An 11,723-nucleotide genomic window follows, 5' to 3' on the forward strand; every position below is an offset into this window, starting at 1 on the left:
TAGGGGGAAACACGGCGTTGCAATCGTTAACCCGCAAAGCCACGTTTTATGTAACTTCACTCGTTCTCATGTTGTGATGCATAGCTGAAATTTTAAACATGCGTGGTTTCTTCCTTCCTGGATTACTTCACATCGAAGGGTCGGTGCACGTAAGTCACGTTTCTCCTAATTCGTTATACGGCAAGAGTTTCATGCGGATAACATTCAAAACAACAAACAAGTTTATGCTTCAGTTTCTGTATCATAGGCAGTTTTTCAATTGGTGCAAGTTTTCATCGGAATAAAAACATGAAATAGAAAAACATACAGTGCCAAAAAAAGCACATACATACACATTGACATTATATTAACATTACGTTCCATTATCAACGTAGACGTTCCCTTCGTTACTTTTTAACGTACCTCGAAAAAATCCTTGGTCCACAGCGTCCCATTGGCTGCAAGGGCGGACAACCATGACGCTTAACATATTTCTACAAACTAGAGATACTATCAAAAATAATTTGGAACTGCAATCTATGGCTAGCGTAAGCTCGCGGTACGTATTTGATTTGACCTGATCTTGCTTTGCCATGTTCCTGACTTCCTGTACTTTCGCGATGGAAACAAACGCGAACAGTGCGGCATCTACGCGCTCTGCTGTTTCGAATTTCATTTCAAGCGGTCGTAGCCGGGATGGTAATAAATAGCCATTAGAGTCATTCATAATACAACCCATTCATGATAATTGTTATGTACATGTACATTCATGTACATCCATGATACTTCTTATTGCCACATTCATGTGCATCTATGATACTTCTTATTGCCACCAAGGTCACAATATCCTGCCCCTTGTGCGCACTTCGAACACTACGAGTGTCTAACAGAATGCGCGCACTAAGGTGTGTGCCTTATGTAAAGGGTAGCATGCTTTAAACCAGGAGCAATTATGCGCGAGAACCCTTTTCGAAGCTGCGATGCACCCACTACGTGGTCTTAAGGGATAATAATAATAATACCTGGGGTTTAACGTCCCAAAACCACGATATGATTATGAGAGACGCCGTAGTGGAGGGCTCCGGAAATTTCGACCACCTGGGGTTCTTTAACGTGCACCTAAATCTAAGTACACGGGCCTCAAACATTTTCGCTCCATCGAAAATGCAGCCGCCGCGGCCGGGATTCGATCCCGCGACCTTCGGGTCAGCAGTCGAGCGCCATAACCACTACACCACCGTGGCGGGGCGTGGTCTTAAGGGAATACGTGCAGTAATGTGTGTGCCTTTTGTAATGGGTGGCTGTCTTTAAACCACCAAGTCGTTATGATATTGACGTGGTGTGACGCCCGATGGCAATGTACGCTAGTACCACGCAATATTACTGCCATATTACATCTCGTACTGTGACACCTGTATACAGGACGCGTATTTTTGGGAAGCATCAAAGTTACTTTCAGTGCAGCTCCAAGCAGAGGCGTGGCTGTGTCATTCTGCTTCTCGTCACCGACGCGTGCGGACGCAGGATGGTTAGCTCCCAGAGAGCTGCGACAGCGGTCGCTTACGGCCGTGGTACCCCATCTTTTACCGTGCCAAAGGACTACAGGATTGTACTGCCCACTGTTTCATCAGGTGATGCTATGAAGCGTGCAGTCGTATTGCACTGCGATATTTCAGGAAGGCCGTATCGCATCGAAGATTTTCGAAAGCCCTTGCAAGACGCCGGTGTCATCAAAGATGTGGCGGTTATCGGTGCCTACCAGATGTCACACGTCTGGCTTGTCAACCTGCGGACAGATGAGGCCAAAAAGAAGCTTGTGGAAGCAGGTCGCTTGGTAGTCAAGGACCGGCTGTGCATCGTCATTGACCCTAACAGGCAAGAGGTGCGTCTAAAGTTGCATTGGGTGGCTTTAGATGTTTCTAACGAAAGCATTCGAAGGACATTTAGCGAGAATGGTGAAGTAAAGGAGGTGACAAACGACAGGTGGAAAGTGGAAGGATTTGAATGTGCTGACTCCCTGACGAAGTTTGTGAGACTAATTTTGAAGGAAGGTGTTGCACTTGACGATATACCGCATCAGATTCGTCTAGGCAGCGGTACAGCGCTCATTGTTGCGCCAGGGCGAGCACCGTTATGCCTTCGCTGCAAACATACGGGCCATATACGGCGGGACTGCAGAGTTCCAAAATGCAACGAATGTCATGCATTTGGCCACACACAGGAGGCTTGCACGCGGAGCTACGCCAGAGCGGTAGGACGGCCTGCTGTTTCAGACCAGAGCGAGCTCATCATGGACGAGGAAGAGGCAGAACAGGCTGCGGCACCTGCAGCAATTTTTATGAACGGAAAAGACCAGGGAGCGGCCAAGGACGATAGCGTCTCCGGGAACCCACCGTCGGCGATGGACAACGCGGGCGTCGGTAAGCGTCAAGAGCCGGTGGAAGCGAACGCGGACGGCGTCGACGTGGGAAACCTGGCGGAGGAATCTGCCAGAGAACAGCGGGACGCATGCAGCGTCTCTCAAGTTCCAGAGGCAGCGGGCAAAGAACCGGCGGTCATCGCAACTGCAGCGGAGGAGATGGACGCCGAGGCAGCACAACGCCACCTAGACAAACTTCGTCAAGGCCGGGAAGCTAAACTCCATTTGTCGCGTGACGTCAGAGGTAGTGGGCTGACTTTTTTCAGTGGGCCGCTCTTGCTCGGCGGACGCTAGCACCCATGCATCATGCGACGCTGGTTGCGTTGTGCGCTGTGCTTGGTGGCGGATCATCGCCTACGCCCGCGTTCGGCGGCGCGTTCGCATCGGCGTTTTGGTCACTTCAGCATTACTAGTTTTCGAAGCTGGACGTGTATTGAATCTCTCACGCGCTGGCTGCCATCCGATGCCGAGTTAAGTTGAAAGCAGTGCGATAAACGCTAATGCTGCGTTGCTTTGAGTGCCGTCGGTTCCTTCGAAGCTGTGATGTGTGCTGCTTGTGTTTGTGCGCGTGTTGGTCGTTGAGTGACTAGGCTGTGATGCCAGGGAAGTGTTGTGTTCTACATTGTTGTGGCAACTACGACTCGAGGCCCAAGGCACACGTATTTGGTTTTCCAACCGATGAAGACACGCGGAAGGCATGGATACGTGTTAACCCAAAGGATAATTTCAGCCCGACAAAGCATTCAAAGGTAAATACACACCTTCTCTTTTGATTTTCGTGTATTCCCTTTCATGTAGTATGATGGTATTACGTTTCGTTTTTGTCACGTGCGTGCGTTTCGCAGTATGTTAGGGTGAACTGCAGAAACGCGAATGGTAAAGTTGTCACTCTCTTGTTACTTGCAGGTGTACGAAAAACACTTCAGTCCGGACGATATTCCACGAGAAGTTTGCAATAAACAAGGCACAAAAGCGGAACGAGATGTGTATGCTTATTTATGTACTTTGAACATGCGTTGTTTTTCATTATTAGAACATTTGGCACGCAAATAACGGGGGTTCCAATCGAATATAAAAGTCGCCACATGTCACGCACTGTCGGAGTTGATGTAATGCGTAGCAGTCAGCAAGGATCTGCATATATCGCATTATTTGTCTGTGACGCAAATGAAGGCCTTCAGGTCATAACGACGGGTTCACTATTAAATGTTTGTTGTGCATTCATGCATGTACATTTCGTTAAATACCATGCTATAGAACTTACATTCTCGTGTATGCAATACATGGCTGCTCATTTATATTCGTCACGCACTTATTTCACGTCCTACCGCTTTTGGTACAAATCCGGTTAGCGAAACAGCCGGAAGTTTAGTTTGACAATGTCATATAATTCACGCCTTAATTGACAAACATGTCATGATTTGCATGCTAAGACCTGTCACTTATGCTCCTCATACAGCCATGTCACGGCATGCCAGTTTTGATACACATCTTGCTAGCCAAACGGTTGGGAGCCCACCATTAGCGTGGCATGCAAGTCATGCCGCACGTGGCATGAATGTCATGATTTTTACGTTACAACCTGTCATTTATGTTCGTCATACAACCATGTAACGCTATGCCAATTTTAGTATACATACATTTAATGAAACGGCAGCGAGCGCTCCAAGAGTGTGTCATGTAAATCAAGCCTTACATGACATGCATGTCATAATTTACATGTTACAGCCTATGAGTCCTGTTTGTCATACACTCTTGTTCCGCGATACCGATTTCGGTGTACATTAAATGAACTAAACGGCCGCTAAAGCACGCATACCGTAGCTCACGCAGGTCGAGCGTCAGCCCACTAGTGACACGTCACTCGAACAGCTTCCAGGCCTTGACGAAGTTTGTCTAGGTGGCGTTGGGCAGCACCAGCAAAACGTCGCCATGAGGATGTGGTTGCCGCGTCGCAGGATCAGCGTATGAGGCAGATAGAAGCGTCTGTGGGTGTCAGTGGTGCAAAGAAGAAAGCGCGCGGTGCTGTTCGCATGCGTGCTTCGTCCCTATCAAGGGGCGACAAAGATGCAAATCTTTAGCCGCCACAATGGCGTGGGTGCAAGGCGTCGATATGCATGACGAGGGCGTCTTGCCGTCGGCCTCGAACGGCGGCAGAACTGTGTCATTGGAAAGGTCCCTGCGCGTAGGAACAATTAATATTCGTGGATTGGCAGCTAAAAGGAGACAAAACCAATTGTATCGTGTTGCGACGGAGCAGGAATTAGATATAATTGCAGTTCAGGAAACGAAAATTGAACGTGCAGACCGGACTGATGACATGGTACGCCCTTTTTCGGCGTGTTACAATGTGTGTGTTAGTCATGCTGTTGGCTCGTCCGGAGGATGCCTTCTCTTTATTAGTAACTGCTTGGGCATTGGTATACAGTCGGTCACAAGCTGTAAATCGGGTCGCCTTGTTATTTGCGACTTTGTTTTCGCCGGCAATGAATGGCGAGTTGTTTGTTTGTATCATGGTGTAAGAAAAATAATTTAGGTGTGGACACTCCGCCCGACGGCGCGTCCACATAATGTTCCCCTCTTTCCTCCTCTCGGCCCCCATGTCGCAGCGCCTCCCACGCAACCGCGGCCGGCGCATGTACTATAGAAGACGAGCTGCGTGCGTAGCGTCCGTAACGGCGTTGCGCACGTGAGAAGTCAGCGAGCAGAAAGACTGCTCACGCGCTCTAAGCAAGACGCCGCGCTTTTACGTACGCAACGCTGTTAGGGACGCTATGTGCGTCGGGTGCGCCGTTTACACCGTGGCCGTATGAAAACTCGCCGTGAAAAAATGCAATGAGGTGAAAAAAGAAATGAAGAAAAACGCGCGTTATCCTCGTCGCAATCGGTTTCTTAAGCCCCCATGTCGCAGCGCCCCCCACGAAACTGCGGCCGGCGCATGTATTAAAGGCGAACATTATCTGGACGCGCTCTCCTTCGCGGCGGGCGGAGAGTGTCCACACCTAAATTATTTTTCTTACACCGTGGTTTGTATGCACCAACTGACGTTGCTCAGCGTCTAGACTTTTTCTGCCGTGTATGTGATTATTGTAACACCGACCGCATTCTTATCCTCCTCGGCGATTTTAATTGCGTTTGTTCGGCACGGGATAAAACGAGCTCTACCCCATATCGCGAGGCGAGTACAATTAAGTTAGCAGATATGATAAATGATTACGCCCTTGAGGATCTAGGTGAAAGTATTTCGAGTGGCCATCGCGTCCAATTCACGCATTTTCAGGGATTAAGTCACTCTCGCCTTGATCGTGCCTACGTGTCGCTTGATATTGTACCTTTGTGTACAGATTATTCTGTAACTCCTCTATCTTTCACTGACCATTGTTTGGTTAAGTTTACCATTTGCAGCAGAAAAGAAAGGAAAGGAAAATTTAATTGGGATTTATGGAAAATGAATAACAAACTCCTTGATGACGACGTTTTCCAAACATTAATACAAGAGAGCATAGAAGAGCTTAATGACGACAATAGCTCTAGAACTGGTCCAAAGTGGGAAACATTTAAGCAAAGAATAAAAATGAAAGCTATAGAAAAGTCCACTATTCTTAAGTTCGAAGGACGCAGAAATGAGCACGTTTTACGTACAAATTGGAGGCACTTTTAGAGGAAGAGAGCCGAATGCCGGGAAACTTTAAGAAAGACATTCGTGCTGTTAAAGAAAAATTGGAACTTCTAGACATCGAGAAATATCATGGAGCAATAATTAGGGCCCGCGCGGTAAAAATGGTAACTGATGAGAGTCCGACGAAACGCGCTCTGGGTATGGAAAAGAGTTATGCCCAGCGTAATTTAATAACACAGATTGTGTACAATGGTGTTCTAACAAATGCCAGGAATGACACTGCGCAGGCTTTTTACGAGTATTACAGCAAGCTGTTTGCAATAGGTCCTGTAGATCGTGACCACTTCACAAAAGACTTTTTGTCGTCCATGCCGCAGGTCGCTGATGAAACTAAAGATAGATTGGAACTCTCTGTGTCGGTGGGTGAGGTAGAGAGAGCGATCGATCACCTCAACTGCGGCAAGTCGCCTGGACCGGATGGTCTAAGTGCGGCTTTTTACAAGAAGTTCAAGCACGAGTTGTCTCCAATTTTGGCGCACCTTTTCAACGAAGCATTTGAGGTGAAATCTCTGCCTCCGTCATTTCTGTCCTCCCATACTATTCTCATTCCTAAAACAGTTGATCCAATCAAATTGCGGCAGGTCTCCGCTTATCGACCAATCAGTCTAACCAATGTAGATTACAAAATCTTTATGAAAATAATTGCACGTAGGTTACAGGGCGTAATAAAAGAAATTGTAGGTCCGCATCAAACATGTGGAATAAAGGGGAGGAGCATCTTCACGAATATTCATAAAGCGAGGTGCGTACTAGAATGCAGCGATGTCATGAACTCTCCGGTTGCGATGCTTCAGGTTGATTTGGAGAAAGCCTTCGATCGCGTTCCGCATGACTTGCTCATAGCAGTCTTAGAGCACGTGAACGTTGGTAAAGTGATAACAGAAGCCGTTAAGATGGCATATACACGGTGTACTACTCGCCTGATAGTTAACAAAGAGGTAGGAAAGTCTATGGAATTGCAGCGCTCTGTACGCCAAGGGTGCCCGCTCTCTCCTCTCCTTTGCTGCATATTCATTGAAAGCTTTTATCTCAGTATATTGAACAGTAACGCAATTCAAGGATTCAGGCTTCATGCATGTGAAGTGCGGCTACTGGCGTATACTGATGACATAGCGATTTTTTGTACAAACCTCGAAAGTATTGCAGAAGCAGTTAACATCGTAAAACGCTTTTGTGAGGTTAGTGGAAGCGCAGTGAATTGGGGAAAATGTCTTGGTTTCTGGCATGGAGATTGGGAGCTCACGCCAAATTATTTCATGAACGTCCAGTGGCTCACAACACCGGTTAAGTATTTAGGCATTCCTCTCGATAATTACAGCGACAGTGAACCTTATTGGCACGGGCAGACATCTCAAATCCGAGAAAAAGCAGAAAAATGGAAGGCCAAGGATTTATCCATTTTTGCACGCGCTACCATTTGTAACGTGTTCTTTATTACAAAATTGTGGTACGTGTTGCAAGTACTTCATTGCTCTCGAGTCAACCTTCAAAAACTTCATCGTATTTTTGCCGTCTTTATTTGGGGTTCCACCTGGGAGAAGACTACTAGGACGAATCTTTTTCGACGTGTGCGTGACGGTGGTTTGGGTTTGTCGCATTTGTTTCTGCGACAGCTTGTAAATCGCTTCTTGTACCTTCGTGACGTTCAAGACCCGTTTTTGCGCACGGTCTGCCAAGTGCGGTTGGCCAATGCTTTGCCTGAGTTTGTAGTGTCTTCTGTTAGGTTGAAAGGTCGAACACAAGGTTACTTTAAAGAGATTATTGAGTCATTTCGCTTCCTCAAGGCACGATTTTCTATTGAATATTTAGGCACTGTGTCCCGTAAAAAGTTATATAAAGACTTATGTGATGTTGTTCTCCCCATTCCCTTGTACCGCTCTCAGTACTGTGGTGGAAAATGGAGCAAAGTGCTAAAACGCGTAAAAGGCGTGCCTGTGCGTCCGGGGGTTAAAACTTTCTTCTTTAAGCTTCATGCTGGTGTCTTGCCAGTTAAGACGTGGTTGTCTGAAAAGGGGTTGTTCGTTCCGTGGGGTGACCAGTGCTTTTTATGTCGCAAACCAGAAACCATTGAGCATGTCTTTCTGGAATGCTGGGACGGGGTGTTCTTCTGGGACGTCCTGCAAAGGACACTAAAGAAAGATTTCCCATTGGACGCACAGGGCATAAGGTATTTGATGATTGAAAATGATGATGAATTTCCTTATGATATCACAATGTTATTGGCGCTTTACAGCATTTGGAGGTCCCGAATGGCTGTACGTAACGCTGATGTTGACACTCGACGAGCCATAGATTACTTTTGTGAGACACTGACTTCGTTTCTTGAATTGCAAAAAATGCAAAAGGATGTACCCGATTGGGTACCTCGCATGGAATTGCTGTTGCACATGAAACAATTGTAGACAGGATGACGGTTGAAAACTGAAGCCCTGCAATAAAGACAAAAAAGAGGCGTGGCTGTGTGGTAGAACACCTGCTTGCCACGCAGACGGCCTGGGTTCGATTCTCATTCGTACCCAACATTTTTATTATTTATTTTATTTGCAGCTTTTTCGATTTTTCGCTCACGGACAAGATGATGATTTTTCGTTCACAACCAACGGTGCCGACGCCGACGGCGGAATTTCTGCGATACGAGCTCTTTAACGCTATCGCGTTAAAAACAGCACGCCGCGCTTTCCGCGTAACTTTCCATCCCCCATATACCTTCATGGCACCATATTTGGTGCCCGTATGTGTGCGTGTCTGTGCGTGTGCGCGTGCGTGTGTGTCTGTGAGTCTGTGTGCGTGTGTCCGGCTGTTTGTGCTTGTGTGTGCGTGCGCGCGTGCGTCCGTGTGTTTGTGTGTGTGCGTGTGTGTCGAAATGAGAGAGAGAGAGAAATGTACTTTATTCTGTGCAACGCCTGACTCTTCCGCTCCGCCGTAGGCAGAAACTCTCGTCACTACCACACAAAAGCACTTGAAATGCTGAGAGCAGAGCTGTCTTTCATCTAGAAAGTTCCACTGCGTGCTAAAGTGACTTCAGCATTCGGAAGGCAATGATAGAGTTCGAAAAGAAAGAACGAGGCTCTGGCACGCTGAAAAACATCCCAGACTTCAAAAATGAAATAGCGCCCACGCACCCGTACATCACGTGTCCCAGGAGGGCAAAACACGCGTCGCAAACTTAGAAAAAAAAAGTGCCCGAAACCTATAAAACAAGAAAGTGCTGCATTCAAGCACAGCTATCGCGCACGATAGAAAAAAAAAAGAACCATGCACAGAGAAAGGTATGCCCGATGGTCACTAGTAACAGCAGTATTACGCAGTTCTAGCTGTGGGAAAGGACAGGAAGGAAGGGGACGAATAGTAAGTGTACATTTCTCCCCTGATTGCTTCCCACTGCCTGTTGTCCCCGTCCCAGTATTGTTTGAGGCAACTCTCTCCGTATTAGGCGGTTCATTTTCCGGGCTCTCCAGCAACGGGCGGCTATAGTACCGCTCCTCGCGTTCCCACGACATGCGAGGCGCACGCACCAAACCATGTCACGAAGCAAACATGGCATGATCTTTCCCTGCAGTGCTTAGGGGGACAACCGTTGCAAACACGGTTACGAAGGGCATATGCGAGAGCATTGCTGAGAGGCAAGAGCATTACGTCTGCAACGATGGGTATATCGACGGATTTAGAAGATTAAGCGCGGTGTTTAAAGCACGGAGCAACGTGCGGGTGAGCTGAGATGTTTGGAATAGTCGTTTGTTATGCGCCCAGCTTACGAAACTTCTACGGTAATCCCAAAGCCATACACAGCTGCTTGCTGGGGAGCTTGCTGAGAAGCGAAACAATAGTCGTCATCTAGCGTCATCTGTACACACGCGTGTACAAAACTTGTTTTTGCTGGTTTTTTCAACTAGTAGCCAAGAAAAAGCAAGATAAATTGAAGTTTAGATGAGTTGAAACTATAGCACAATAAATATGCCTTCATTTAACTACATTTTGGAGGGCACTGTTGCACACGATCGCTTTGCTGAAGACATGAAAATCTTCGGCTCTAAGAAAAAAATGTGCCCGGCCGGTACACCCCCGGAAGGTACGTCCTCGGAATATATGTAGTCCCCAAGAATCACTCTCTAGAAGTAAAGAAAAAGTCCCCAAGTGGTAAATTTAACCGAAGAACGAATTCTGCGTGAACTCATCTGGCAAATAACTGCACCCTTCATTTGACACTTGGCATATTTTCGGCCACCTTGGGTTCGAAAAAGAACGAAGTTAAAGTAGAATCATATGTTCGATGGTCCAGATTCTCTCTCACTATGCATTGCACTTTCTGTGGCAACAAATTAATACTCATTAGCATGGTTCCTCATCTAATACCAGCAACCTTACAAAAATTTCAGTTGCTATGGGCACCAGGCCACCGCGGATTATATTTGAACGAAATGGCGTACTCTTTAGCCACAATGTCCCTGAGTGGACCCCTCATCTCAATTTTACCACATATGGCTTACACGACAGCATTAAGGTTCAGAAATGCTTGTTTGCAAAGCGAAATAGACAAATTATCATTGGATAAATTAGACTTCGCATATCTAAAATATTGCTGGAATAAACAGTGGTGTTTGAGTTTTAAGGCGCGAATAAGACACGGACGAAGAATAGGAACACACACACGGAGCGCCACTTCCAACATAGATTTATTTCGAAAGGGCACAGAACATATTTTATACACCACGCGCGCCGTCATCGTGACTCAATGCGAAGTCGCATTCAAGTAGCGCAACTCTTTTGGCGATAATGAAATGGAGGCAACGCTGACGCATAGACCACCTGATTCGATTATTTTCTTAGCCTCAATAATTAGTCGGGACTTCGGCCGACTACCGCGCAGGCGCTAAAGTTCGGAACGCAATGACAATCCCGGCAATGTATCGCGAGGTGGCCCTCTCTGCCATTTCCGACGTTATTATTATGCTGTCTTAGCCTGTCATTCAGGCACTGTTCGGTCTGGCCAACGTAACTTCTACCACACGACAAGGGGATCTCGTAGACCACGCCCTTCCGACAGCTTACATACTTGTTCTTGCGGTTGATAATGCAGGCCGGAGCTTTCCTGAGGAAAGGGTTAGTCATCTTGCAGAGCCAGGAGAGTTTTAAGGGGGCAGAGAAGACCACCTTTACGTCAACATGATCGGCAATCTTTTTCAAGTTATGAGATACGCGGTGCACATACGGAATCACAGCAAGTTTGACATTGCTCTGGGGCGCTTCCTCACTTACGTGGCGGTTCCGCGACTTCCTCAACATCTTCTCCGCCACTGACACCAGAATGTGCTGTGGGTAGCCTGCCTCCTCAAGACGGTCAAGCTGCTTGAGGAAACTGTCAGCTGCTCTGTGTGGGCAGGATTTCTTGAAAGCATTCAACAGGCACATGTTGGCGATGCTACGTTTGACAAGCTTGGTATGGGACAAGCTAAAAGGCAGTAGTGCTTTGTTTGCACGAGGCTCATATTGCCAACATGCATGGTCAGTTGCTAAAAACAATCTTAGATCTAAAAATCTTATTGACTACCGAAAGTTCGTGTGCCACTATTAAGGGAGATAAAACATGTCTAAATGTTGTCAAGATGTTGTCAAGATGTTGTCAAATGTTGTCGTTATGTACGTCCA

At 46.9% G+C, this 11,723-nt stretch overlaps 1 protein-coding gene across 1 annotated transcript; it reads left to right on the top strand.

Moving 5' to 3' along the window:
* Positions 1–1,504: 1,504 nt before the first annotated feature.
* LOC125759990 (uncharacterized) lies at positions 1,505–2,588 on the top strand. The gene is made up of 2 exons (XM_049419538.1): positions 1,505–2,399; positions 2,494–2,588. The coding sequence occupies exons 1-2, from the start codon at positions 1,505–1,507 to the stop codon at positions 2,586–2,588; spliced, it is 990 nt and encodes a 329-aa protein (XP_049275495.1).
* Positions 2,589–11,723: the final 9,135 nt, after the last annotated feature.

Source organism: Rhipicephalus sanguineus, chromosome 9, assembly GCF_013339695.2.
Source record: "Rhipicephalus sanguineus isolate Rsan-2018 chromosome 9, BIME_Rsan_1.4, whole genome shotgun sequence".
NCBI classification, from domain to species: Eukaryota; Metazoa; Arthropoda; class Arachnida; order Ixodida; family Ixodidae; genus Rhipicephalus; species Rhipicephalus sanguineus.